General features: G+C 43.7%; 1 protein-coding gene across 8 annotated transcripts in view; it reads left to right on the top strand.

The window, feature by feature from the left end:
* The window catches only part of LOC110535969 (pre-B-cell leukemia transcription factor 3), a 75,008-nt gene that overhangs the window by 37,808 nt on the left and 12,064 nt on the right, over window positions 1-25,136 (top strand). For 4 of the 8 annotated variants that reach the window (XM_021621389.2, XM_021621390.2, XM_021621396.2 and 1 more), the window contains exons 3-6: window positions 20,844-21,085; window positions 21,872-22,062; window positions 23,088-23,223; window positions 24,280-24,309. In XM_021621389.2, coding sequence (XP_021477064.1) covers window positions 20,844-21,085; window positions 21,872-22,062; window positions 23,088-23,223; window positions 24,280-24,309 — 599 coding nt within the window. The remainder of the gene's footprint in view (window positions 1-20,843; window positions 21,086-21,871; window positions 22,063-23,087; window positions 23,224-24,279; window positions 24,310-25,136) is intronic. The other 4 variants (XM_021621391.2, XM_021621399.2, XM_021621392.2 and 1 more) reach the window with 1 other exon arrangement.

The raw sequence follows: 25,136 nt of genomic DNA, 5'->3' as shown, positions 1-25,136 counted from the left end.
ACAATCAATGTAAATGCCATAAAACAAGCAAGCTAAATAGCGTACCTAAATTGCTTACCACAATATACTCTGAGTGTACAAAACATTAGGAACACCTGCTCTTTCTGTGACAGACAAACCAGGTGAGTACAGGTGAAAGCTATGATCCGTTATTGATGTCACCTGTTAAATCCATTTCAATCAGTGTATATGAAGGGGAGGAGACATGTTTAAGAAGGATTTTTAAACCTTGAGACAATTTAGACATGGATTGTGTACACTAAGTGTACAACACATTAGGAACACCTTCCTAATATTGAGTTGTACCCCTTTTGCCCTCAGAACAGCCTCAATTTGTTGGGGTATGGACTCCTCATGGTTTTGAAAGCGTTCCACAGGGATGCTGGCCCACGTTGACTCCAATGTTTCCCACAGTTGTGTCAAGATGTCCTTTGGGTGGAGGACCATTCTTGATACACACGGGAAACTGTTGAGCGTGAAGAACCCAGCAGCGTTGCAGTTCGGGCCACACTCAAACCGGTGCACCTGACACCTACGACCATACCCCCGTTCAAAGACATTTAAAAATGTTGTCTTGCCTATTCACCCTCTGAATGGCACAGAGGGTTGAACAGTCAACACAGTGAGAGCATCAACACATCCATCTGAAGCATTTGAGCCTCTCAGGGAGAAAGCTAATTATGGTTGAAATGTTTTTCCAGGAAGCCAGATCTTCGTTATTGGCCAGAAATATGTTGTATTGTTTATTTCTGAAGTGCCTACTTAGAACCAGTCAGCAGGCTAGTGAGATTGAGTTGTGCAGTTCACAAATAAGTGAAAAAGTCAACAACAACAAAAATTACTGCTCAAAATATCATTGTGCACTTTTCAAAACTATGTCATCGCAATTACTAACTAAAGTCTTATCTCCAAAGGTATGCTTCTTTAGTACAACACATAAAGCAAGGCACGTGCTACCAAAGAAACAACTATTGTGTGGTACTAATTCATTTCCTCTTTAATCTCTGTGGTCATGTGAGTGAGCAGGCTGAGGTTATGGTTGTAATGATAATGAGTGTTGTTGAATGGCATCCTGCAAGATACCTTCTTCCTGTCCTGCCGGTAGAGCCGTGCTGAAGACACCTCTGCTGATCTGCTAATGGACCAGGACCTGTAAGGCTATCCCCTGGCTTCGCTCTGACCCCTAGGTGGAACTGAATTCCTCAGATGTTTGCAGGATCAAGTCACTTAATCTGTAGCACAGGCCTGGGCCAGAAACAGAGGACAAGGGAGTGAGAGAGAAAGAGAACGAGAGAGAGGGGGAGAAAGGGGGAGGCAGGAGCAGACAAGCGCAGCAATCTGCTGGAAGTCGGAGGGAGTAGACGATGTGCATACTTGAGAACTGCAAATGTCTGCCTTTCAAGTATCTTTCCTAACCAGTTTTAGAACGCTAAATGTTGGACCTACACATAAAAATATGATGAATTTCAATACTTGTAATTGCATAAATGAAAACAATCTATACCCTTTTAGAAACAGACTTAAATTGAATATTCCTCCAGCATTGTTCTATTAGACGGAACTCGGTTTGTGTCTCTGACTGCATCCCTGTCGCTTACCAGTGGTGAGAGACTTCCCATCAAGCCCCAACTGCTCCCACATGAAAGCAGCAATCCATAATTTCAGGTCTGTGTCACACACAAAAAGCAGGCTCTCTGTGCCTAATGGTTTGTCGAGCCTGATGCGAAAATGATTTAGCTTAAATGGAATGAAACCTGGAGAAATATTTGAGAATCAGGCAATGATGTATTCTGAGGGGTGGAGAGGCTGGGCTGGGCCAGTATAAATAATGGATGTGCCGAGGCCCCTAAACATAAGCTGGAATTTGCTTCAGTACTTTTTTGTTCTCAATCACCTTGATGAAACAGTCCTGAAGTAGTCCCTAGAATGGCAGCTTGAATGAGACCCATGACAAGCATATTTCCCACCCCTGGCGCGAGGCTGCTTTCTCTAGTTAATGTTCCTCGATAAAGTGTTGCAGAGAAGTTAACCAGAAGAGCCTCCACTCTTGACGCAAGTGACAGCATTTGCATCAATTATGTAGTCTGTGGCGGCGGAGAGGGAGAGAAAGAGAGTGGAAGGGAGAAAGAGGGAGAGGAGAAGGGTTTGTGACAGAATGATGAGGCAAAATGAGCATTTCTACAAAAAAAAAGCGTTCTTTAAAAAATGTACATGAAAGCAATAGCTGCATTACATTTGGTAAAGGAGCGAGTGAGTCTATGCAGCATTTACTGTAGACATTAAACCCCAGGCAAAAGAAAGTGGAGCGGGTATTTCTTTGTCTGCTTTTCATTGACTGTAAGTTGAATATCTAGTGGCAGAAGCAGGACAATGGAGAGAGAGAGAGAGAGAGAGGGAGAGCGAGAGAGAGGAAGAGAGAGAATCCCTGCTCTGAGTGAACCTCCAGCCCCCTGATTGCTTTGTCAAACAGAGCAGGCATCAGCTGCTCCATAGACTCACCAAAGAGACCGGCTCTCACAGCCCAGCATAAGAAGCCAAATAAACTGCATTAATGAGGAGTGCACTGGAAAGGCTGTACTTTGTTCACAGGCTTACTGCAAGTGCTGGGGCACTCTGTGTAGGCATTCCAGAAGAGTAACGTTTCTTATTATAAATGTGATCGTTTCAATTATATTACCATGTGTTTACACCATACACTTCCTTCACCGTTTGAGCAGTATTTTTAGTCCAGCATCATCAGGCTGTTTTAGTTTCCTAAGAGACTGTGCCAGTGTTGCCCGGGTCCTGCCACCTGTGTGGAGGGAGATGCCCAGCTGCTGTGGCTGTACTGAGCCAGTGGCAGTGGCGTGACCAAGCTGCACTGGCAGCACTGTGGCCACACTCCCTGGCAGAGGAGCTTATTTTAAACCATGTCCCAGATTTAATATACCCCAGCGCAGCACTTCTCTTCTGTGTGTCCATCCTCATGTCACGTGCCACTGAAATACACACTCAAAGCTGTTGTGCCATGGTCTCCACACACATGCACATACGCACACACACACACACACACACACACACACACACACACACACACACACACACACACACACACACACACACACACACACACACACCTACATACGCACGCATGCACGCACCTACACACATACACACACACACACGCACACACACACATACACACACACGCACACACACACACACCACCTGTCACTGCCTTTTATCCAACGTCAACCTTCAACTGTCTCGCTTATCCGTAGTGACACTATAGCAAAGTGCTTGACTGCTTTTTGCCAACAGACTGCAACACTTTAACTGTACTTAGTCATGCATCATTATGGCAGACTCAAAGCGGGGTGTCTGGGAATGCCTGCAGATGGTGGAGGCAGAGCCATTTGGAAGGGAAGGAACTGTGACAATGATGCTTATTGCATGAGTAAGTGTGTATGGACATGAGGAAGTGTGTATGGACATGAGGGCGTTTCTGAGTAACAGTTACTGAAAGGAAACGCTTGTGAAAGACAAAACAAAACAAACAACAACAAAATGACCAAAGGTCAGAAAAAACTATCGTTAGTGTTGAATAATAACAGCCAGAAGTGACAGTGGGTACAGTAAGTGCTATTTCAGCATGCTTGTCCAGAACTATCTGTTTTTGAGATATGATATTGTAAATGAATTCTACATTCAGATCTTTGTTAGGAAGAGGCTTGTATGTGCGTATTGATCAGACACTGTTCCTGCAATCAATGACTTTGGCTGTGTAAAATAGCAACACCCTGCTGTCTTTGAGACCTAACCCTCTTGCATCCAGCACATTGGCTTTGTACGTTTACAAAAACTCATCTCGCAAAAACTGTCATACCATTACTGTCACTTGTCACTTTCTCTTTTGTTCAATTTATAAGAAAGCTGTTACATTACAGCCTATGTTACACGTGGGTATTTTCAACAGATCTGTGCTGCTATGGAAAACTAAAATGCTGTTAACCACTTTCAATAGAAGCTGATTCAAGGTTCATATAAAAGACTGGTTTCTTTATTCTTAAGGGGAATAATGAAACCATTAATGAAATACTAACTCACAGAGAGAAGAAAATAGTATCTTTATTCCACATGATCATACAGTGACATATTCCTTTTGACATCATTGTGTAAAAGCAATGTCTCGCCCACATGAACTCTACTCTGTGACATTACCACATCTATACACTCCCAGTTCCTTATTAGAAAGTAGGTGGCCTGGAGGAAAATGTACGTATTCATTTCCTATGGCATAACATATGCATATAGGTTCCTAATAATCATCTCCAATCTGTGTTATTCCCTTAAAAATTCACAACTGCCTGCAGTCCTCTTAAATATCCAATTTGACAACTTTTTAATCTGTCATTGCGCTGTTTTGAAATAACCGCCAACTGTGCGCAACAAAAAAAATCTTAAATTATACTTGGAAATCGGAATTTTAATGATTCAAAGGGTGGGGGGCTGTGTATTTGTTTTTGCACAACTAATAATATGAGCTTGAGAGAAAAAAGGGTTCTACTCTGTTCAAATACTAATTTCTTCATCATATTCACTCTGCCCACACATACAGTAGGCTGCTAAACCTAGTCTGCTAGTGTATTACCGTCATCCACTCTGGCTGTTCTCGGACTCTGTGTGCTCTGAGGACAGCCTGGTAGGGAGGGACACAGGAAAACAAAGTCATGGTTTTCATAGGACTACTGGACATCTATTAGCCCACTGCACTTCTGTCCTAACCTATTTCCACACATTCCTTACTGTTTCCTTTCCATTCTATTCTCCATTCTGACACAAAAGCCTATTTGCTATCACTTTTAAAATGGCATAAAAAACGCTAGCTACTAATGGAAGCACACGGCAGTCAAGTACATAATCACTGATATGACATTTGTAGCATTTTCTACAGTGCCCCCTTTTGTTGTAAAACAACATTCCAAAAATTCCAAACAGCAATGGACCCCAAAATTCTAACGTATATCTTTAAAAAAAAAATGAAATAGACCGCATGTGTTTTAAAGAGGCCTGTAAGATTACTACAGCAGTACATTCTGAGTTGCAGTCAACATGACAAACGCCGTGTCTCCAACAACGTGTTTTAGTAGGGAAGACTTTGCCTTTGTTAGCGTGACCTTGTTGCCAGACTGGATCTGAAGATTTCTGTGTTCGTTTGCTTAAAACAAGTTGCGCAGTTGACTTACGAGATGCTCAAAAGTCCTTCACCTATCTGGGAGAGTCACAGAGCAATGATAATTACGGGCTGTCTTTTCTTAGCTCTTTCTGATCTTTAGTGATCACAGATTATCCATCAAGCTAGAGAAATAATTACCCTGAATGTCTCGTGAACAGACTGGGAGCAGATGCTCATATACCACCACTGTCTCTACCAAGGTGAATGTTCTTGCAATTTCCCCCTGTATCACTGCCTAGTGAGATGGCCAGACAAGCCTCATTTGGACATCAAAGCAAATAAATAATGAAACAACTCAAATGAATGTAGTACCACTGGTCCAGATGAATGGGTTTAGTTCCCCGGCCCTCATCTAGCCTCTACCTCCTCCCTGTTCAGCCCTTATACCACAAGGCCTCTCTACCAATCTGGCCATGTTGGGCCCCCACTGTGAAGCAGCATGGCACTGGGAGTTGTGGAACCCAGTCCCCCCATAGCCCCAGGCTGCCTCTACCTTTGGTATGCTGCTCAAGGTTAAAAGGATCCCAGTTGGGTGTTTAACAATGCGTACGGCTTGGACCCGGGCTAACACTAACATGAGCTACTGTATCTTGAACAGGAATAGCAATGCTGCAGAGCACTGAACCTTGAGGAATATCTCCCTCCTATTTCCGGGTGAACTCTGTCTTTGAGTGAATGAAGATGATCAGTTGTCTCAATTAGATGGTTTTGATCCATATTTTTCATCCACCATCAATATGGATGCCAGAAAGTGGGAGGTGTCATGAGACACCGTTCCAAGTGTCAGATTCGCAGGTTATACTGTACTAGAGTCACAACCATTGGAATAGCTTACAATAGTTACCGTGTAACATGCTAGTAAGTCAAAGTTCCCTGAGAAATTCAACAACTCCTGGACAGAGAGACATTTTTTATTGGCTTCTTGCTGCTTTTGCTGGTGTTCAATTTTATAGCAGACAGAGCACTTGTGACTTTGAGTAACAGAGCTCAGGGAAACTGCATGCTGGGTTCTGTAGTGACTCTACCTCTGACCCAGAGTGAGGGAGGCTAGATTTATGAAATCCACATGTTTAATACATTTAATTTTGTCCAGGGGATTTTAATCGCTTATCACAGGATTTTAGGCTTGCAACATTTGGTGTATCACCAGTGGTGGTATTGTCTGAGGGGAAAGAAACTGACTAATAATTGTTCCTGTAGATTTGTCACATGACACCTCCCACTCCACACATTGTTGTGCAGATGTGTGCAGTACATGCCTCCATGATACTTCATATGGGTAAATTCCATGTAATTTCAGCAAGTGATGACACCCACTAGCTCAGATTGTTCTGAAATAATTTATGTAGTTAGGAAACAGATAAGATTCCTGAAACATTATTTTGGTGAAACTGTATTTGATCTCTGAGAGATTAAGCTAATTGATTGCACCCAAATTGACCCTTTCCATTTATGGGATTCACATAATATTCAACAAAAATAGTAAGCAACATTTGATTTGGACCAAACTTCTTCCTACCATTGAGTACTTCCACAACACCCTTGTATCCATTTTCTGATCTCTTGTGTTTAAATGGATCACAACATTTTCTTTGCAACTTTGTGTAGAAAACGAATAGCTTCTCTGAATATGAAAAAAAACTTCACCATACTCACAGGGAATACACTACAAAGGTTGAAGAAGCAATACTCCAAGCAGCAGCTCCATACTACTTGTCAGACATAGAGAACTGACTCTGTATCCTGGTTGTTGGGGTGGGATTGGCGTGGGGTGTGGGGGGTCCGTGGGTGGCTTTTGACCATTTTATTGGATTCCTCATGTACTACTCATTGTTAAGAAGAATTATGTTCCAAATTGGATGTTGGTGTTGATGTTTTTTTAATACTATGTGATTCCTGTCAATTCAAATGTGGGTGCAATCAATTTTGCTGACATATAATTATATTCAACAAAATACGTTTTCAGCAACGATAACTACAGAAACGATTTCAGAACAATGTGACATGGTGGGTGTCAAAATCCTCTATGTTGTGCTTTTTGAGGTGGAATGACTCATACATAATCCTCCCTAAAAACATGCAAAATAAATGGAAAACAGATATCCACATACAGCGATTGAATATTAGGTGTGTTATTTAAAAGACTGAAAATGGCCTCAATGTGATATACGACCTGTGGTGATATATGACCTCAGAGTATTCATACATAAAGCCACAGATATGATACATACAGAACAGTACTGTAGCCTGTTTGCAGAGGAACTTTTCCCATTGGTAAACACATCCTGTTGGCATAACAGATATGGAGAAAAGGGAAAGAACACAAAATGGACCAGACCAAAGAGAGGCCAGTCAGTCAGTTGCTGACCTATTAGCTTTTCTGAAGTGTTGACATAATGTAAAAGGTAGAAAGCCATGGCTTTGCTCTCACCTGTAATCAGGTAACAGTTTTTATAGTGTAGTGTTTGTCTTCGTAATGGTGTTTCCATTTAGGTAAGTCTGTGTCATCACCCTCCCATTTGGAGAGCAAACAGGAAGGGAACTCTACCTTCTGGGTGCTGTCTGTGGTGGGAGTCAGAGAGTGGTACCATCTCCTGCTGCTGTTCTTTTAGAAATAAAAAATTCAAAGGGAGACAGAGAGAGAGAGAGAGAGAGAGAGAGAGAGAGAGAGAGAGAGAGAGAGAGCGAGCGAGCTAGAGAGAGAGAGAGTTCACAACCTGGATCAGTAACTAGGCAGCATTTAATACAGTGTGTCACTGCCCAACACAACCAGCTGTGTACTGACAGTTAGGCCTGGCACAATTACTGTATAACCGTGTAACCAACGGTTATGTATGTAGACTGTCATGAAAATATAATAACCATCATAACCACCCCCCCCGCCCCCCCCCAAAAAATATATATATATTTGTGTTTGTGGAACAAACATGTGCATGTGCTGCCATAGAAATAGAATGAATAGAATGGGCATCCCCATTCTAGGGAGGACTGGTGGCCATAGCGACTGTACCCATAGGAGCAAAGCAGGAAGTAAAATATGTGCAAATGTCAGTTGAGTTGAATCAACAAAACACAACACATATTTTAGCACATACAGTATTTTACTTCCTACTTTGCTCCTATGTGTACACTCGCTATGGCCACCAGTCCACCCACTACGCCATCATTGTCTTGAATGGGGATTCATTATATTTCTAGGGCAGCTCATGCAGCCAGGAGCAGAGGAGAAAAAGAAATGTGTTAAAAAAAAATATAAGTTAATATTTTTTTGCTACTCGAACGGTTATTACGGTGACCGCGGTCATTTGGCTGGCCAATTACCATCCTCCAAAATTCCATGACCATCACAGTTCTCTCTGTGGAGGTGGATGTTTTTTTTACATCTAGGATGTAGGCGAGTTTTATGTTGACAGATATACGTAGCGAGTGACGAGTGATAGTCAGAATGTATAAGGGCTCATAATGCTGTTGTCATCTTGTGGTGCCATGTTGAAAATAAGCAGCTCACCTCTCTTTTCATTCAGGAGAGCCCGCAGCAGACAGCTCTGGCTTCTCGTCTGTATTTATTGACTTGTTTTACTAGCCTCAAACAGGGCGCTTTTATACAGGCCTGCTCAGTCTTAAGACTCTTCAGACATTTACATTATTCCTGGCTGAGTTACACACACATATAAAAGGGCACGTCCCCAGGCCAGAGCGGGTATGCGCACTTCACACACACACGTGGACGCCCAACAAATATGCTCAGAAAAACGTGATCATATCTCCATGCACTGTACAGTATGTCAAAGGCCCATGCATAAAGGCTACACAGATACATATTCTATACTAGTATAGAGTGATTTAAAAAAAAATATTTTCAATTAAATATTTTGTCCATGCATGAAATAGGAAATATTTTTGGAGACATTGTAGTTGAATATATATTTTTTGCACAAGCCTCTGTTAATAAAAGTAACGATTTGGAAAAGCTCTAAACATCCTCTCTCCTTGGCTAATTTGCAGAACTAAGATGTCCAATATGTTGGGCTATAAATGATTATGAATATCAGCAGCAGAGTCACAGCAGAAGCGATGATCCCCAACCCAGCCCAAACCTTCAAAACAGTATTTACATGATTTTTTTTTTCTGAATAAACCTCTTTTCTCTCCCACTGTGAGGATATTGAACCCTTTCACACAGATGTCATCTTAACCAAAGCTTATTAAAAAGATGGACATCAAAGTTGTGTGTGCCCATTTATCTTATACCACTCTAATTGGCCACCACAGACAAGAGAACAACATACTCCAAAATAAGAGATGTGGAGCCGTTGGGCTGGAGGGCTAAGAAAGAGGATGTCTTAAGTTCTCTCTGTGGATTCATTGCCAGTAAATCCTATGGAATGAAAATGCAGTGCTTTTCAAAAGTGTATGGGATTTCACAAACACATTGTGAAAGGCGATACCGTGAATTAACACTTATGGCATGAGTACCCATTTTCTTTCTTCTTGTGTGTGTATGGGCGTGCAATGTACTGTGTTTGACCTGGAACCTCATGGTCTGCTTGCAGGTATTCAACGTTAGCCATTTAAACAAGGTTTATAGTTACAGCCCTTTGCCACTCCATCACTCCAACTCAGAGGCCAAGCTGAGTAATGGGCTATGTTTTCCACACAAAAGCTAAATCATTAATTGCCCACATACAGTAACCAAATGCCATCAAGAGCCCATGCTCTCATTAACCTGGCACCTAATTATCTGCTTCCAGTTTGAGTCGTGACGAGCCCCGGCATCTGAACCCAGTGCTTGTTGTGTCAGCAGTGGGCTGCAGCGCTTCCGCAGCCCAGCCAGCCAGCTAGCAAGCCACTGCTCCATTAGGTGTGTACCACACAAAAGCCCTGTGCCGCAAAGGTTCTCTCCGCACACGCCGCCACAATGTTCCTCCCGTTAATGCCTTCCCTTCCAATTAAATCTGCAACTGTTAATTACTGTAATTATGGAGCAAGCCCCTCGCTCTGTCCCCCCCCAACCCCCTCTCTCTCCCGGTAAGCCGAGACGAGATGGCAGCGGGAGCTGTTGTCTTGCTTCGGTGAAGCCGTTGTAGAGAATTGAGTAGGGAGAGGGACTTGATTCACATGATGGGGGTGACGTGGGGGAGACTGGACGGTTCATCTTGGATAACTAGGGGAGGAAGTCACAGCCCATGGCCACTCCTCCAGACAAACTCATTAAATGGTGTGTAAAATACACTTTGAGAATAATTAGAAACAAATAACCTTTTTTAACTTGTTCACTGGATACCAGACAAGCAGTAGCACCATAAATACAGAACAATTACTCATAAGATCAAATTAAACACAAAAAACAAAAGGTTTTTCCCTTTAGCAATTTGTTGTTGGAATTATTATAGAAATGTTTATTTTATTGTGAATCCCTATTATAATAGTTTGTATTAAACCCCAATACCACTGTAGTACTGTCACAGTTATTCTTGCGATGGATATGATGTGACGCGTTGAGCAATAGGAGAGCTGATTAAGAGTAGATTGGCAGCCTTCCTGGTAGTCTCTGTTCCTCTGTCCATCCTTTCTGGCCTGCTTCTGTCACATGCTGTTGTTGGGACTGGACGCTGATTTGTCCAGCTCCTCCTCAAAGTCACACCGCAGACCACAGCAACCTGCAGCGTCAGGCACAACAATACGCCAGAAGCTATGATGCTCCTGTTCAGGTACACGTGACTTTGGCTGACCTGAGCATTCTGTCTCTCCACATCACATTCACTATTTACCTTAGGTCATAAACACTGTAAAAACAAATGTATGGTGCGCTTCTCAGCATTTCTCACCGCTCAGCAGTATGATATTCTTTTGTGTGTCAAAGACGCCCATTTTCCACCGGTACAGCCTCTGCCTCCAAGTGTAATTGGGACTATATACGTTAGCTCGGCTGTGAAGGGAATGTTAATTTATAATTTGGAGTCATATTCTTCTCTATAAAATACATTCTTCAGAGGGAAACAGCTCCTTCTCCTTCAGGCAGTGCAGTCTCTACCGTGGATACACTGCAACAAAATCTAAATGATAGACTGTCAACTCTCGTGTAGAAATGCCACTGCAAAGAATAATTTGTCTGGCACTGGATCATGGTCTGCTGTATGTTCCCCATGCTGCTTTATGGTTTATGTGTGCATGAGTAACACACACACACACACACACACACACACACACACACACACACACACACACACACACACACACACACACACACACACACACACACACACACACACAATTCTTCAACCCTAAACCATTTCTTTAGAGGACAACAGTAAAAACATGGGATTAATAACATCCTTAGCCTGTAGAATAATGTATGCATGGCTTCATGCACATGATGTTTAGATGAAATGGTATCTGTATATATGCCTGGTTGTCTGTGTGTACAGGACCTGCTGTGTGACCTGGTTTCATACAATCTTCTAATTAGGGAGCTGCAGAGAAGGCTGGAACGAGAGGAGGAGAGATTAGTTGCCTTTGGGTATTTCATAAGTGGCTTTCAGTGCCACATTTGCATTATGTGCTTGGGGTCTGAATAAAAAATCTAAGTACTTTTGCAGTAAATTGAGGCTAGCAGCTAAAAACCAAAAGTACATAAGATATGAAATGAAGAGGGAAGAAGCAACAAATTATCTTAGTCATATTGAAATTTTACATGAGTACTTTATTGTAAATCTCATTTATTTGTTACTAAAGTAGAGCAAGATGCAATTTTTTTGTATGAGGTATATAAATGTGTCATATTTTTCTACTAGGTTTATGTTAATATTGATGGTAAGTGGTTCATTAGGTAAACAGGCAGAATTGAGTTGGTGATTGCTGCTGATCCCTGTATGTGTTCTGTAGGGTCAGTCGGTGTGCTGATCTGTAACGGAGGTCCTGTCCACTCATTTGGCCAGTCTCCCCGACCGCCGCGTGCGGCCGCCACAGCGAGGACTGGTCAGCCATCACCGCGCCATTTGGCTGCCTGCCCACCACAGTCTGAGAGGGCAGCATTCAGAGTGGACACACACATACACACACACGGACACACAGACAGACACAGCAAGTGACACTAGGCCTTGTTTACCCAGTCTCCCTCCCTCAGTTTTCTCCCATCCTCTCTCCCTGGCCTGTCATGCCTTGTGTCACTTTCCAGAAATGTCCGTGCCACAATGGGACAGTGATTCATTTTGGTGTACTCGGCAAAATGTCTACAAGATGTTTGTTTGGGTTATCTATTCCCACCCCCTAACCCATCCCCCCTCCCATCTTTCTGATTTGGAGTACACCTCCTCCCCATTACCTTGTCAAAGCCTCCTTTGGGAGAGGAGAGCATCATCATCGAAGGACAAAGGCTACCTGAGCTGACAGGGATCTTCTTCTCTGACCGGAGCCACTTTTTGTCACGTCTTGTCCCTCCACCCTCGCGTGCTGTCCGTTTAGAGTGTGCTGGTGGTGTATGACTTGACCCAGCACCGGGGGGCTGTACCACTTCACTGTCAACGGGCCTGCTGATTATCTTATCACTCACCATACTGGGAGGAAATACAGCATCATCCTGGACAGGGATTCCCCAGTTTAGGGTCCCTTTCTTACCCTCTATTACTCTGCATTTAATCGGCACAGTTTCTCTTCCTTTAAAGTCAAACCCTTTGCGGTTTACATTGAATACAACGAGAACTTGCATGCTTTGAAGTCTCTTTTTATTGAGATGGAATAGTAATGTAATGTGTGTATCTTTTCCTATTGATGCAGTTTGAAAGAGAGAGTGTGAGCACGCATTGACAGACATGTGCAGAGAACTGTCAAAGCCACTGTTTCTGTCTATGGGGAAATATAATGATTTAGCCCCCGAATTAGACAGGATCCTTTTCAGCTCTTTCATGGTAAGAAAGAAATTGGAACAAAATGTGGCTAATGCGTGCTAGCTTTCCCTCAGTGTGATTGCCATTAACATTGGGAATAGCTAATGTGTATTAATGTGTTAATGGCATGTTAATTATGTACATGCTTGAGAGAGCCCGCAGGCATTCTCCCAGATTCTTTGTACCATGTGGATGTAGGCCAAGCTTATAAAATACTTTAAGGACATCAATGAAAGAGAATCTTTATTTTTGATTTGCCAGAACAAAAGATTTCCAATGGTAATTTGATGCACTTCCCTGCTTCCAAAGAGGACAGCCACTGATCCAGGGGCTTTGAAAATTGAGATGATATTAAGTCAAAAGAGACATGGGAACAAGACTGTAGTGACACGGTGCTCTTTGTGATAGTGTTTCTCTTAAGTCCTCCGTGGTCTCTGGTGTGTTGCTTTGGCAGTGTGGTCTAATCACATGGTGGAAATCAGGGATCTTCACTAATACACAGAACAGAGAGGGCTGAGAGGAGAGAGGAGAACCACAGCCTGCCCGCATCTGTACTGCCTGGGATTGTCTCCTGGTTTAAGAGAGAAGACCTTTGCAATTATTGACAGAAAATAAATTCTGTTTCGATTAGTTAGCTTTGGGAGACCTTTGTGGATCGATGCAATTAGATGCAGAGTGTGTAGATATGCGCTGGGCCCATTCGTTGGAAGCATTGAGCAGGAAAGGAACTGCAGGGGATCAGGGTTAAGTGTATTGAACAGGATATTTTGAAAGCAGTGGAAGTTACAGAGATACAATGTGTTCTTTCAAATACAGCAAGGCACACAGTTTCCTAACAATTTACGACACTATTCTACAGTTTATATTGTTCCATATTCTTAGCCCTCTATCCAATCACATGCTATAGAGAGAAAAATAATTAGTCTTTTGATTCAATCTGTGGAAGAAATATTAAAAGAAAGGAAATGCAAAAAGAAGAAAATCATCTCATTAGAAAAAATGATTGTCTCTGTTCTCCATAACAGTGTAGTACTGCAGTATGAACTGGTGGATAACCCTGCTCCAGCCCCTGATTCTGTTCCTCTACTCAGAAGCTCACATTAACCCAGCAGGGCTCTACCTTTATGGCTCTCCAGCTCACACTTCAGTGATGAGAGTAAACAAGCACTGGCCAAAGGTCAGCTAAGCCAACGGAATGAAAGAGGGCACAGGGGGAAAGAGGTGGTAGGAAGGAGAGGCTGGAGGCACTGCTCAGATCACTGTCAGAACTTCAAGCAGGGGTGATGAACGAGACAACGGCCTGAAACCGGAAATGATCATAAACAGAGGAGGGGAGAGAGGCTGTGAGAGAGGCTGTGAGAGAGGCTGTGAGAGAGGCCTGCTTTGTCTTCATCTGTCGTATGTGTTATTGTCTCGGATCAGATACGACATTGAAACATGTACAAATAAAAAGTCAGGCCAGACCTCGCTGATATGAATGTATTAATCACATTGTCGACTTCAATTCCTTTCAACCCTAGAGGAGAAATTAGGTATTAAGTAACATGAACAAAGATTTCAATGATGAGAGAAAACAAAAATACAAGGAGAGTGAGAGGGAGAGGGAGAGAAACACCCCGCTGGGCACAGGCGTCATTCCAACGTCTAGTTTTGATTGACATTTGGTTGAGTTGTCAACTAACATGAATTCAACGAGAAATCCCCCCACAAAAAACTTAATCACCATGATATTGGATTTAGCTTAAAAGTTGAGTGAAAAAAAGACAATTCCTTTACAGTACGTTGATTACTGTTTTGCAAATCCAATCCGTTTTCCACAAGGATTTAACACCATCACATATACTATATTGTTTTGGGTTGAAATGACGTAGAAACAACATTGATTCAACCTGTTTTTACCCAGTGGGACAGTAGTAGATAGACTTTGCGAGGAAAATCGCAGCACTTGGTCTTTTGAATGAGAGCTGCTCCCTACTGTATGTTGAGCCAGGTGGAGGGTGGCAGTGTTTCCAAACGTGTTTGTTATGGATGGGGCTCGATAGCTGCTCTGGCACAAACACACCCTAGTGGGCTGCTGGAGGGGCGGCACAATCTCAGACCAGTAGAGTAATGATTTTTATCCCGCTGATTTCCCAAATAGAAATGGACACTTATGATAAAAATGTCATGGCCACTCCACACGTCAGCTTCATAACAGGATTACATGTCACTTCCTAATACCTCGGTCTGTTTTCCCAAGCTCTGAATGGCCACATTATTGCTCATAGGAACTTTGAGGTAATATATGGTAAGAGACAAGGAGCTCTTTATGGCCGGTGATTATTTGGTTGGAATGAAACCAGTGATTTATGTCCATTTAACTGAAAAGCCCTGTAAATTCCCCCAGCTGTATTTCCCCTGGATAACGAGTGGAGTGAAAGTGACAACATGGGCTTGGTGTGGAAATGTGAATGGCTGCTCTCAGAGTTCTAGTTAATATACCTGACATGAAAAACGGGCCTACCTACTTACTAGCACCTCCAGTACAAAGGAAAGTGCAGACTTAAACAAGTGTCTGCAGCAAAAGGTAGACAGAAGTACTGCTCTGAGCAAACCTGTTTGGTAGATCAACCTCCAGCTATTGCCACCACCATAGATACGATTCTAATAGCTTAGCATCTTTGCAGGTATGATGGGGATGGGGTTAGAGTTAGTGGAGTTAATGGCATATTGTCCACATGGGTGATTTGCCTTGGCAGACCTGATGCTACAACTCTTCCAGCATCAGTGTCTCCAACACAAATGGCCACATTCATCCTCTACTTTCACACCATTACACCTACAAGACAAACATCCAGACAATCCATGAATAGACACACATTTGTCTTGCATTCGCATCTCCACATCTGAGCTACACACACCAAACACACCAATGTCAATTGGGAATGTGATAGGAGAAATGACATCATGTTCATTTAAAAGGACCATGTAGTGTCACTGTTTTCAGCTCAATTTTGTGTTTATGTGTCTGAGCGAGAGAGAGAGAGGCTTAACACACTCCAGTGCCTACTCACTAGGTGTGCTGGGTCAGTCGCTCAGTCAGTGCCAGGCACTTCCGGCGCCGACAGAGATGGCCGCCTCGCTTTGCGTTCCTAGGAAACTATGCAGTATTTTGTTTTTTTATGTGTTATTTCTTACATTGTTACCCCAGGAAATCTTAGGTTTTATTACATACAGTCGGGAGGAACTATTGGATATAAGAGCAACGTCAACTCACCAACATTACGACCAGGAATATGACTTTCCCGAAGCGGATCCTCTGTTTGGCCCACCACTCAGGACAATGGATCGGATCCCAGCCGGCGACCCAAAACAACGCCGCCGTAGAAGGGGCAGACGGAGCGTTCTTCTGGTCAGGCTCCTTAGATGGGCACATTGCGCACTGCTCCCAAGCATACTACTTGCCAATGTCCAGTCTCTTGACAACAAGGTAGACGAAATCTGAGCAAGAGTTGCCTTCCAGAGAGACATCAGAGAATGTAACGTTCTTTGTTTCATGGAAACATGGCTCACTCGAGACACGCTATCTGAGTTGGTACAGCCACCTGGTTTCTTCACGCATCGCGCCGACAGAAACAAGCATCTCTCTGGTAAGAAGAAGGGCGGGGGTATATGCCTTATGATTAACAAGACGTGGTGTGATCATAACAACATACAGGAACTCAAGTCCTTTTGTTCACCTGACTTAGAATTCCTCACAATCAAATGCCGACTGCATTATCTACCAAGAGGATTCTCTTCGATCATAATCACAGTCGTGTATATTCCCCCCCAAGCAGACACATCAATGGCCCTGAAAGAACTTCATTCAACTCTATGTAAACTGCATTTATTGTAGCTGGGCTAATTTTACAAGGCTAATCTGAAAACAAAGCTTCCTAAATTCTATCAGCACATCGATTGCACAAACCGGGCTGGCAAAACCCTAGATCATTTTTATTCCAACTTCCGCTACGCATATAAGGCCCTCCCCCACCCTCCTTTCGGAAAAGCTGACCACGACTCCATTTTGTTGCTCCCAGCCTATAGGCAGAAACTAAAACAGGAAGCACCCGCGCTCAGGTCTGTTCAACGCTGGTCTGACCAATCTGATTCCACGCTTCAAGATCACTTTGATCACGTGGACTGGGATATGTTCCGCATAGCGGCGGACAACAACATTGATGAATACGCTGATTCAGTAAGCAAGTTTATTAGCAAGTGCATCGGTGATGTTGTACCCACAGTGTCTATTAAAACATTCCCCAACCAGAAACCGTGGATTGATGGTAGCATTCGCGCAAAACTGAAAGCGCGAACCACTGTTTTTAATCAGGGCAAGGTGACCGGGAAACATGACCGAATACAAACACTGTAGCTATTCCCTCCGCAAGGCAATAAAACAAGCTAAGTGTCAGTATAGAGACAAAGTGGAGTCGCAATTCAACAGCTCAGACACGAGAGGTATGTGGCAGGGTCTACAGTCAATCACAAAAGAAAAATCAGCCCCGTCGCGGACCACAATGTCTTGCTCCCAGACAGACTATACAACTTCTTTGCTCGTTTTAAGGACAATACAGTGCCACTGACACGGCCCGCTACCAAAACCTGCGGGCTCTCCTTCACTGCAGCCAACGTGAGTAAAACATTTAAATGTGTTAACCCTCGCGAGGCTGCAGACATAGACGGCATCCCCGGCTGCGTCCTCAGAGCATGCGCAAACCAGCTGGCTGGTGTGTTTACGGACATATTCAATCAATCCTTATCCCAGTCTGCTGTTCCCACATGATTCAAGATGGCCACCATTGTTCCTGTTCCCAAGAAAGCTAAGGTAAATGAGCTAAATGACTACCGCCCCGTAGCACTCACTTCCGTCCTCATGAAGTGCTTTGAGAGACTAGTCAAGGACCATATCACCTCCACCCTACCTGACACCCTAGACCCACTCCAATTAGCTTACTGCCCCAATAGGTCTACAGGCGACGTAATCGCAATCACACTGCACTAACCCATCTGGACAAGAGGAATACCTATGTTAGACTGCTGTTCATCGATTACAGCTCAGCATTTAACACCATAGTACCCTCCAAACTCGTCATTAAGCTCGAGACCCTGGGTCTCGACCCCACCTTGTGCAACTGGGTCCTGCTCTTCCTGACGGGCCGCCCCCAGGTGGTGAGGGTAGGTAACAACATCTCCACCCCGCTGATCCTCAACACTGGGGCTCCACAAGGGTGCGTTCTCTCCTGTACTCCCTGTTCACCCACGACTGTGTGGCCATGCACGCCTCCAACTCAATCATCAAGTTTGCAGACGACACTACAGTGGTAGGCTTGATTACCAACAACGACAAGACGGCCTACAGGGATGAGGTGAGGGCCCGCGGAATGTGGTGTCAGGAAAATAACCTCACACTCAATGTCAACAAAACAAAGGAGATCATCGTGGACTTCAGGAAACAGCAGAGGGAGCAGCCCCCTGTCCACATTGATGGGACAGTAGTGGACAGCAGTGGAGAGGGTGGAATGTTCTAAGTTCCTCGGCGTACACATCACGGACAAACTGAATTGGTCCACACATACAGACAGTGTGGTGAAGAAGGCGCAGCAGCGTCTCTTCAACCTCAGGAGGCTGAAGAAATTTGGCTTGTCACCAAAAGCACTCACAAACCTTTACAGATGCACAATCAAGAGCATGCTGTCGGGCTGTATCACCACCTGGAACGGCAACTGCTCCGCCCATAACCGTAAGGCTCTCCAGAGGGTAGTGAGGTCTGCACAATGCATCACCGGGGGGAAACTTCCTGCCCTCCTGGACACCTCCAGGACACCTACACCAACCAATGTCACAGGAAGGCCAAAAAGATCATCAAGGACAACAACAACCCAAGCCACTGCCTGTTCACCTCGCTATCATCCAGAAGGTGAGGTCAGTACAGGTGCATCAAAGCTGGGACCAAGAGACTGAAAAACAGCTTTTATCTCAAGACTGTTAAACAGCCATCACTAACATTGAGTGGCTGCTGACAAGATACTGACTCAACTCTAGCCACTTTAATAATGGAAAAATTGATGTAATAAATGTATCACTAGCCACTTTAAACAATGCCACTAATGTTTACATACCCTACATTACTCATCTCATATGTATATACTGTACGGTATACCATCTACTGCATCTTGCCTATGCCGTTCGGCCATCACTCATTCATATATTTGTATGTACATATTCTTGTGAAATTGTTAGGTTAGATTACTTGCTAGATTTTACTGCATGGTCGGAACTAGAAGCACAAGCATTTCACTACACTCGCATTAACATCTGCAAACCATGTGTATGTGACAAATAAAATTGGATTTGATTTGAGAGGGCCTCTGATTGCTAGGCTACTGCCTCACACAATAGAACCACTAATCTTCTTATTTGGAATTCAGAGGCTCACCATATCTTAATAAAGCCTTAATGAGCTGCTGGAAATCCCTGAATCGCAGGCAGATTATTGAATTGAGACAACTCTGGTAATCATAACGTCTGAGTGGGCACTCAGTGTTTACTGCAGATTGGGCGCAGTTTTTTTAATCCATTTATTAGACTGAATAATACAGGGCTATTTGGCTGGTAATTCTGAACTGCTGCAGTCTTTTTTCTTTGCAGCCATCATGGCTGCATTCTCTATGCGTGCAGGTGTGCTCCGAGGCTGACTGACGGCTAATCAGGATTTGTTGAAAGATAAGAAAGAACGAAAAAAGAAACAGCAGCAAAAGTCAGCGCTCAACGATTTGTGGGTGTGTGCGTGCACGGGCGTGTGCCCTGAGGTTTCTTAGTTGCAGAGTAAATAAGTGCACAATTAGCAGGATATTTTTTTTTAATAGTGTAGTAGTACAGTAGTTCTCGCAGATTGTTTGTAAATGAAGTGGAATAATGCAAAATATGTGTTTCATCTCAGAAAACAAAGTGACAATTGTGATTTAAGGCTCTGCTCCATGCCGAAAAGGCAGACACATGCTTGAGGTATATTCATCCTTTCGGAGAATAGAAGCGCTACCTTGCAGTTGAGCTTTTGTCAGTTTATGGATGTTGCTGTCATGTAAGGCACCCTGTACACACAGTGAGCAGCACAGTGTGCAGTTAAAAGAAGGCTTGGGCAACAGGAATACAGACCATACACAGGAAGTACCCAATCCATGCCCACAGGGGACTACCTGTCCCACACTACGGCTTTACGATTCTGTTGAGGTAATGGCGTAAATTACCCCTGCAATGTTTGCACATACCAGAATTCAGACATCCAGTGAATTTGGGCTTTAGTGGCTCACTGCTCAGGATTCTGTACAAGACAATACTTGTGAGGCTGGTACTTTAGCTGCATAATTTGAGCTGTTGTGTGTTTTCCACCCTAATGGAAATCACCCAGTCAGCCATGGAGTTGTTTGAGAATATGTGTCTAGGTGTGGTTCTTGGTGAGCCAATCAAACTCACCCTCTGGTTTCAAAGGAACACTAAACAAATAATGGAGTGATATTACTTTTCAGTTACCATGGAGGTTCTGCCCTATCATACAGCCCACTAATCAAAAAGCCTCTGTGTCATGTCTGGAGGTCTGGATGTCATCATGTGTCTCTCTCTCTCTCGCTCTCTCTCTCTTTCTCTCTCTCTATCTCCCTCTCTTTCTCTCTCTCTCTCTCTCTCTCTCTCTCTCTCTCTCTCTCTCTGTTGTCTCTCAGGCCTCAGCATCCGTGGTTCCCAGGAGGAGGACCCTCCTGACCCCCAGCTCATGCGCCTGGACAACATGCTGCTGGCGGAGGGCGTGTCAGGACCAGAGAAAGGGGGTGGATCAGCCGCTGCAGCCGCTGCAGCTGCAGCCTCGGGCGGGGCCTCAGACAACTCCATCGAACACTCAGACTACAGATCCAAACTCACCCAGATCAGACAGATCTACCACACAGAGCTGGAGAAATACGAACAGGTGGGTGTGAGTCACACCTTTAACCTCCTTTACATCACACCTTTAAGCTTCATAGGCTTGTATGATGTTTTTCATTCTCACTTTGCCCTGATGTTCTAGAAATATTGCCAGTAATATTAACCATCATGAGTACAAAACTGGGAACAAAATATTCCCCTTGTAATATTGTAAACATGTATATATTGTGTGGTTCGTGAACAAATTCTGAGGAGTGGTGCAGTCGTCTCAGTAAAATGAGAATACGATCAACTCATTAGGCTGTCACGTTGAGCTTCAGCAATAAAACAAAGGAGTATTATAGGAGAAAATGAAAGGTTGGAACACTGCCTCAGCAAGGCAGCGAGGTAAATTACACAAATGTACTCTCTCATTCTGAGAGATAGCATTGCCTGAAGTGAAGGCATCTTTCTTAGGGGTGTTTCCTTGTTTAATTATCTAAATGTAAATACTTAACGAATTTTACTCAGAGTAATGAGCTAAAGTGTGCACAACGTAAATTAGTTATTCTAATGAATCATGTATGAACTACTGGTTTAACAAAAAGCTGGTTAAATTCTCTCTGTGCTGGGCCAAAGCCAAATTGCAAATCGGCATTTGCATTCATAGACGACTTCACCTATTAAGTCATTGAAGCACTCAGCAGTAGGATAAATACAGGGCACGTTCAGTGAAGATGCTTTTAACCAAGGGAGGCGGGTCAGCTACTTAAGAGAGTTGTACCTAGCCAAAAGATACAGCCAGGAGGACACTAACAGGGCTGGGTTGTGCTCTGTGATTTCTCTGCAGGCGTGTAACGAGTTCACCACCCATGTGATGAACCTGCTGAGGGAGCAGTCCCGCACGCGACCCATCTCTCCCAAAGAGATCGAGCGCATGGTGGGGATCATCCACCGCAAGTTCAGCTCCATTCAGATGCAGCTCAAACAGAGCACCTGTGAGGCCGTCATGATCCTGCGCTCCAGATTCCTTGATGCCAGGTCAGTGTGTATATATGTGCGTGTGTGTTCCTGTGTGTTTCACTGTGATGCACAAAACCAATGTTTCTAGCCTGGAGCATCGGAAGGTACCCATAGACAGAACTCTATGTAGACATATGATCGTAATAACAACATTAGAGAAATGCACTTCCTGTCTGAGAAAAAACGAACCCACAACATACAGCGCCAAAGAGCACACTGCAAATATTCACAGATGATCTTGCCATAAAGTGCATTCGTTATGTATTATAGCCATCTTCTCAAAACAATCATCCGCTAGCACCTGAAAGCAGTTTAGATTAAATGAAGCAGGAACAAAGTCATGTGTAATTGGTGGAGTGGAGGTCATGAGCAGGTGTTCTGGATTACTGTAATAACAAACAGTTTGTGGAGTGGAGCTCTAAGGAGAGTGGGAGGAAGTTTAGGGCTAAAGCAAACCAAGCAGAAGCACATTTGCTTCTCATTGCTTTCGTGAAGTGCAGTAAACAAGGCAAAATAAGTTAATGCTCAATAACATGGTAAGTAGTGCCCTGGGGGGAAGAAGGGGACCCGGATCTAGTTAGAGTTGCTTTGTTCCCACTGAAGTTCCCTGGGGCTGTGGCACTTCAGGAAGAATGCTCAGCTGGGCATGTTGTGATTTCTATAATGTACCGAGATGCACTCCGACTGGGCAATTGGGCCTAGCTCTCCATCACCACGCCTACCCATCCACTGCACTAAACACTACACATTACACGCTTGGACTGGAGATCAGAGACCAACAGACCAAATTAAGCAATGTACTGTACGTGTTTGTGTTGTGTGTGTTTGCGGGTCGCCGGATGGCTTGGTGTGTGTTGATGAGGATGGTGCTGAAAGGCAGGACACAATATTCCGCTCCTGACGCCTCTCTCAGACCCACATTCCTCATTATTTTCACCATTTATGTGTGAGATTGATTGTGCAATTTGTCTGTTCCAAATGGATGAGTTAATACTGGTCTTGCTAATGAGCTTGGCCTTTCTCTCATTTTGTTCACTTTTCAGGCGGAAAAGAAGAAACTTCAGCAAGCAGGCGACGGAAATCTTAAACGAGTATTTCTACTCGCACCTCAGCAACCCATATCCCAGTGAAGAAGCCAAAGAGGAGTTGGCCAAGAAGTGCAGCATCACAGTATCCCAGGTGGGTGCAGATTCCTTGTCTCAGACGCAGTGGCTGTTGGGTAATCAGGGGGGAAAAGGCAGTAAACGAGGCCCCTGGCTGCAACACCAGACCAGCCTGGAAGGACGGCTATTCCGCACTTTCAGAGGTCCAGTGTCTTTATCTTACCTTGACATTGAGCCTAATGACACCTCAGTTCGGGCGTGTTCGGCCTATCGCAGCAGTAGCCATGGGGAGGGGAGGTCAGTGTCCTCAATAGTGGCCTCAATAGGAGGTCTACAGTGGGTTAGCCCTCCATAGCTATCCACTCTAGGCCTGTTAATCCTCCATATATGTCAACTCTGGGCCTACAGTATGTTAGCCTTTCAATAGCTGTCCACTCTGGGCCTACAGTATGTTATCCTTTCAATAGCTGTCCACTCTGGGCCTACAGTATGTTAGCCTTTCAATAGCTGTCCACTCTGGGCCCACAGTATGTTAGCCTTTCAATAGCTGTCCACTCTGGGCCTACAGTATGTTAGCCTTTCAATAGCTGTCCACTCTGGGTCTCCTGCCATTTTCTTTCTCATTCCCATCTGCCATGCGTGTTCTCTGTCTGCCTGATCAGTCCAGGTGACTGGATGTCTACCAGTATAGGTTATCCAGTAAATAAATATGATTTTTAAGGTGTACGTGTGTGGTCACAGTGGCTTGTACATGGAGACGACACTGCTTCACCCACTAAACATTTTGTTTTTACAGACAACTTATGTGACTTTCCCACTTGACCTTTAGCCTAATAGTTGGGTTAACCTGAAGGCAATATAATCTCTCACACCCAACCCCCACACCCAAACCAATTTAGTATTGTTATCTTCCTGCACTCTGTTCTGCTACTATTGTTACAACTTGAACCATTTTGATTTTTGTATTCTAGTTCAGATGTTAATCCATGGCTGTTCCAATTTGAGAATTACCTATACAAGAAACACTGATTTGCAATGTTCTCTCTTTTCTGTGGGGAGGGGGTGTGAAAGGGTATATTGAGTGTAGTCATGCAGTCAGATACTGTAAAAGCCCATTCTTTTTTGCCTTCAGGGGGTGGGAAGCACCATCACAGTATCACAGGTATGTCATGACTTCTCCTGATCCACTGTTGTTGTTTTCATTCTTTGTATATGTTCTTTGTTTCTGTATGTGCACCTTCACAGTCTACCACTGCACACAGCTCCCCTCCCTCACACAAATGGACTGATATCCTGGCATAAAAAAATGTATCCGATGCTATTTTCATGTAGGCATACCATGATTACAGTTTTACTGTAGGTTTGGCACCAAGCAAGTTCCACTGTGATACATAGAACGTGTTATTTTGCTGTTGAATCTCACACATCAAGAGTTTGAGCAAATCATATGCAAAGACTAGGGATCATACAACATTTCCATTTGTATTTTCAGCTCACTTTTAATCATTTTTTATGATTGTTAAATACCAGTTCAAGATAACACCCATGCCACCACACTGTGTTTGTTTTTGATGTCTCATGCCATATCATTTCACTTTTTGGTTATTTCTATAACACAAATCATTTGTTTTCTATACTGTATGCATTTTTTGTTAGTTGTAGATCATTTGTTAGGTATGTTCTTCTTGGTTTTAAAACATGCAGCGTGTGTCTAATGTTCTGCTTTCTACCTGTGTGCTTCATGTTAGTTGAAGGAGTGGACATTGACCCTCACAAGTGGAACAATTCTTTGTTCTGAGTGCTTCACTAAACAGGACACTGTAGGAGTTCCCAGGAGGACAAATCAGTCTATGCAGAAATAAGAGGTCTTTTACAAATTCACTTGAACTCATCTCAAGCCCCATTAGCAGGGTTCTCCTTGACAAGCCTAGGCCACTGCAGACACTCCTGCTGACTACTTTTGAGTTAGACTAAGCCAAGTCCTCTTTG

This window comes from Oncorhynchus mykiss, chromosome 11 (genome assembly GCF_013265735.2).
Source record: "Oncorhynchus mykiss isolate Arlee chromosome 11, USDA_OmykA_1.1, whole genome shotgun sequence".
Lineage (NCBI taxonomy): Eukaryota > Metazoa > Chordata > Actinopteri > Salmoniformes > Salmonidae > Oncorhynchus > Oncorhynchus mykiss.
Note: the sequence above shows the minus strand (reverse complement) of the source record. Positions and strands in the feature narration are given on the sequence as shown.